Source organism: Orbicella faveolata, unplaced genomic scaffold, assembly GCF_042242905.1.
Source record: "Orbicella faveolata isolate gen_17 unplaced genomic scaffold, um_ofav_v1 contig_26, whole genome shotgun sequence".
Lineage (NCBI taxonomy): Eukaryota > Metazoa > Cnidaria > Anthozoa > Scleractinia > Merulinidae > Orbicella > Orbicella faveolata.
In genome coordinates, this window is record NW_028301554.1 from 11,784,529 (window position 1) to 11,790,000 (window position 5,472).

At 39.4% G+C, this 5,472-nt stretch overlaps 1 protein-coding gene across 1 annotated transcript; it reads right to left on the bottom strand.

The window, feature by feature from the left end:
• Positions 1–348: 348 nt before the first annotated feature.
• Positions 349–2,970, bottom strand: LOC149108173 (uncharacterized). Its single transcript, XM_089295256.1, has 7 exons — positions 2,967–2,970; positions 2,231–2,379; positions 2,052–2,087; positions 1,541–1,614; positions 1,248–1,413; positions 1,088–1,152; positions 349–897 (listed from the first exon to the last, which is right to left on the bottom strand). The coding sequence occupies exons 1-7, from the start codon at positions 2,968–2,970 to the stop codon at positions 600–602; spliced, it is 792 nt and encodes a 263-aa protein (XP_089151382.1). The 3' UTR covers positions 349–599.
• Between the last annotated feature and the right edge of the window lie 2,502 nt (positions 2,971–5,472).

Consider the following 5,472-nt stretch of genomic DNA (forward strand, 5'->3'; position numbering starts at 1 on the left):
TTGCTTAGAGTCCCTAGGGCCGAGACCAGACCATGGTCCTGGGGCACTAGGGGATAGCCCGTTTTTAGCTTGATAGCACCCTCCTCAAAATGTGTGCTGTACCTAGCAAGGTTATCTTTTGTAGTTCACTGATGCTTATTTGCCCGGGAATTCTTCCAAGATAAGTTTTTAGTCCCTTTTTGATAGCTCCAAGTGCTCCAATGAGAACTGGTATCGTTTCCGTTCCCATGCCCCACATTCGGCTTGTTTCGACTTCCAAGTCCTTATATTTGGATAGTTTTTCAGTGACTTTCACGGATGTGTTTCTGTCTGATGGTACTGCCATTATTATTATTATTATTATTATTATTATTAAAGATTCGCACAGCTATTGATGACATTGAAGCTGGTTTCGTCATTGGCTCCGGGCAACAACAGGTTGCCTAGGGAAGCCAAGAAACACCCCTTATTATTATTATTATTATTATTATTATTATTATTATTATTATTATGGTATCCTTAGTCGACCGATCATACCCATATTTCCAGCGACATGTTATGGGTAAGGATAGGAAATTTCTAGTTTCACCTCATAATATTGCCTGGATACGGTAATTTTTTCAACCGGTTTTACTAATGATATTATTGCACCGGTTACGTATGTCATACGGTGGGCGATCATTTTCACCGCTGGGCCAGCAACTGTCTTTCTGTCCCATCTCAAGTGCTTCGGGAAGCACTGTGGCAAGCTCACGGAAGGCTAAAGAGCCTCTTTTACCGCCTCGACCAAGGTCTGCGATCGCTTCTTCGCTTATTGCACAAGCTTTCTTGACGATCGTTTTAAGCACTTCCTGTTTTTCTACCTCGTCGATCATTTCCTTGGCTTCCTTCTGCGCTGCTGCTTCATCTTCCGACTCACTGTTTTCCAAGAAAAAGTTAAGAAAAGTATAGTAAGGCCCTTGCACGTAGAAATACCGTTTACTGGGTTAGACAGACAGCCAGCCAGCCAGACAGACAGACAGACGGAAGGGTGGATGGATGGATAGATAGATAGATCGCTTGTGCTACTGCTAGTGCTAGTGCACAGTTCACCACGATACTAGCTTACCCTAGTTTTTGTTGCTTCGGTTTTAGATGGTGTGCCATTAACCATTCCGACGACTTGTATTTTCTCTGTTAAAACCAATATAACAAAAATTGACAGTAAATTAAACTACTAAAAAGACGAAGTACAAAAAACTGACAGGCCGAAAGAAAAGAACACTGACTTTGATCTTGGATCTGCGTCGCAACTTCATTCCTTCTTCTTCTTTTTCTTTTTCTTCTTCGTTCTTTACCAACTGACTGACAAATTCCTTCAGCACCGTCTGATTTTTTTCCACTGTATTACGTGAGTCAGGACCCACCTTTTCTTCAATTCGAGTGTTTCGGTTGCTGAAGTAATACAATGAAAAAACAATATTGTTATCTTTAAAATAAATCTGAACTGATCAGAACGTGTAAAGTGTGCGAAATGAGAAATTTCCTATTATTTTGTGTAAGGGGTAATTTTTTCCCTTACCGGCAACGATCAATGATCTCATCACATTTTAGAACGTTACGTATTATTAGGCTCCTCAGCTTTGACTGGCTTATCTGTAAGAAATGCAAGAGTTTCGTGATTCGTCAGTCACACCATATTCCATGGCATGTGTCTAATCAAAGTCGATAGGACACGAGAGAGAACTGTTTAGTTCTTTTAGCATAACTCATTGACCAATCTATAAAGCAAATCAATATTTCGATGTGCAAACTGCAAGAAAATACGAAGTTCAAACCACATTCTCCCTTTCATGTTTCTATCGATTATTAGACGGCCGTTGTCATTAGCCAATCCGATTACACGTTTGCCTTGTGGCTAACATCACTAACAAACATACAGATTTGATTTAAGAGAAGCACAAAATATCGTTTCTTCATCGTTATAATGTATGTCGTCCTTCTCGAGGTCAAGTCGAGATGGACGGCTCCTATTGCAGATAAAGGAGAGTAAAGATACTTCCTCATTTTCATTGCATTTTAGGTTTACTTACCTTGCTGAATGGAGATTCACAATTTCCACATATGCTCTAGGCGATCTGTTCCAAAAAACAAGGATGGTAAAAACAATTTAGCATAAACAACAGCCACTTGAATTGAATATATGCCGACAACTCAATGCAGAAGAAGTACCCAAGAAGCATGCATGGCAGTGAACATGAAACTTTCTTACCATTTCAACTGTATCCTTGTAATAATCTGGCCAGTAGTAACGCTGCTTGATCTTTCTTATGGTATTGTCTCTGCCTGCACGGCCAGAAAAATCAGCGGAGTGCCATTCCTCAAAAACCCTCGATTTCTCGTTTTCTGCATCACCAATCGCTTCAATGATGAACCATCTCTTCTTTTATCAATACAGAACAGGCAATCTGTTTGATCATCGTATTCGAAGTTTTTGCAAAATTTTCGCAAAATTAGCTTTTCGTTTTTGGAAAACCCTGCCGGATATTTCTGGCTTTTGACATATTCTAAAATATTTCTATATTTTGTAGAATCCATCCTTCCAACATTTTCCGTATTTCCCGCGAAAATCCACTCAATATCCCGACTCGCATCAATGATTTAGACATGTGGAGAAAGCTCAAGGGAATAGAGGCCTCATAGAGGAGGTGGGGGAGAAGGGAGGTTGGGGTAGAGGCTAAGTAATTCATATCCCGTTAATGTTTGGACTAAATATTTTGTATCCCGTAAATTTTTCTTCAGTCAAAAATCAACGATTTTACTACAAAGATCTCCGGGGACATTCTCGGTCTACTTTAAGGCATAAATTTCTTTTTGTTACTTTTATTTCAACAGGAGCCCATCTCAGTCCTTTCCGAGTTGAATGGTGAATGGTATATTCGGTCGATTTGGCTACCCTTAATTCGAACTAAAGAAACGATAATACCTAGTCATATTGGACGGGATACCCATATCATTAGGGATTTGGGTATCCGTTACATTTCAGCATTTCTAGTCCTTTCCTCATTGGAATGACTTTCGTCTTTGCAAGTTTGCTTTGTTTTTTTTTTAATCTTCGGTCGATTTGGCTTCCCTGAATTAAAGAAACGATAACAAATAAACACTCTGGAAGGGGATACCCATATCACTAGAGATTTGGGTATCCCTTACATTTCAGCATTTCTAGTCCATTCCTCATTGGAATGACTTTCGTCTTTGTAAGTTACTTTGCTTTTTTATCTTCGGTCGATTTGGCTAACCTGAATTAAAGAAACAAGGACAAAGAAATACTCCAGAGGGGGATACCCATATCACTAGGGATTTGGGTATCCCTTAATTTTTCGCATTTCTTTTTTCTTTTCCCCCCGTCAACGCTTTTTGTCTTTGAAAGTTTGCTTTGCCTTTTTAATCTTCGGTGGATTTGGCTATCTAAATTAAAGAAACGATAACAAACAAACACCCTAGAAAGGGATACCCATATCACTAGAGATTTTGGTATCCCTTACAGTTTAGCATTTCTAGTCTTTTTCTCCCTTGAATGAATTTCGTCCTTTTAAGTTTTCTTTTCCTTTTAATCTTCGGCTCATTTGGCTACCCTGAATTAAAGAAACGAGGACAAACAAACACTCCAGAAGGGGATACCCATATCACTAGGGATTTGGGTATCCCTTACAATTTAGCATTTCTAGTCCTTTTCTCTCTTGACTGACTTTCGACTTTCCAAGTTTGCTTTGCCTTTCTATCTTCGGTCGATTTGGCTACCCTGAATTAAAGAAATGATTGCAAGCCAACACTTCAAAAGTAGGATACCCAAATCACTAGGGATTTGGGTATCCTACTTTTACTTGTTCCCCCCTGTCCAAAGATTTAAGCCTTGTCCACTTTATTTCTATTTATTTTGGATTTCTTCCCAAAACAAAAAAAAACCTCGTTAAATGGCATGGAGAACTGTTCGCCGGCAAAATCTAATGGGAGGGATGGTCAAGGAAAGAGCGATAAATAAACAAGTCTAAGACAAAATTTATTTCACACAGGCAACATACACAGAGGTTGTGAATTACAAGGACAGAACATAGCAGGCCAAAAATCCAAGTAATCACATGCGTAGAGCAGTGCGTAGTATTAAAACGAACTCGACAAGAACTTCTGACTACGATGTAAACAGAGTTTAATTGACAGAGATCAATGTTCCATACAAACTCAATTGAAACGAATCACGTGCCAAGACGAAGGTAGAATTAAACCACGTGCTGTAAGCTTAGCCGTAAGTCGTATGGTGTAAACCGTTTGCCGGTTCGAACTGAAGTACAGTAACGAAAATAGAAGCTAACGTAACTAAACATACCGAAATATAAGGATAAAATAATATAAATGAAGAAACTATCGCTGACATTCTCAATAACGTCCATAACATAATCGGCACTTATACTGATCGTACGGAAGGTTGGAAAACGATTAATAGGCTACACGGTGTCTAACTTGGACGGTACTTTTATGACAAAATAACCCTATATTGGAGATATGGACCTAATCAAACGCGATTCCGAGCATACAGAACTAACTAACCGATTTAGTAACGATACAGACCATTTGATAGGTGATAAAAGGAAACTTAACCGAAACGAATAACAATAGAAAACCTAAATCCGAACTAACGGATGTGTCGAAAACGAAGACCGAAGACCTAAGACCCTGTGGTCTAAAACGAAGACCCACCGGTCTAAAACGAAGACCCATTGGTCTAAAATGAAGACCCTGTGGTCTAAAACGAAGACCCACCGGTCTAAAACGAAGACCCACCGGTCTAAAACGAAGACCCACTGGTCTAAAACGAAGACCCACCGGTCTAAAACGAAGACCCACCGGTCTAAAACGAAGACCCACTGGTCTAAAACGAAGACCCACTGGTCTAAAACGAAGACCCACTGGTCTAAAACGAAGACCCACTGGTCTAAAACGAAGACCCACTGGTCTAAAACCTTTTTTTCTTCAGGAAAGACTATACACTAGGCTAAATTGCTTTCGTTTTTGTAGCGCATAAATGTCATCTGAGCGCGCGGCAAACTTAACAGTTGCTTTATCTCAGTCGGTACAACGTGTCAAATTGTGTAACGCAATGAAATTCCAACAGTATAGAAATATACGTTTTAGTGACGATCTTAGTATAATTTGTCGTCACCAATATTCTATTTTTCAAATGCGTATGAGCAAATTATGATGAGGTGACTTCATTACTTTGCTTTACTGTACTTATCATATAACTTCGCAAAGGTCCACTGTGCGTGACTCGCAAATTTATTCACCACGTGCTACAAGAATTTGATTTTCCCAGGAAAATTACGTTATCACTCTCACATGCATCCCTCACTTCTGTAGCGCATAAATTAAATGTCATCTGAGCGCGCGACAAACTTGACAGTTACTTTATCTCAGCCGGTACAACACGCGTCAAATTTTGTAACGCAATTTAAAAAT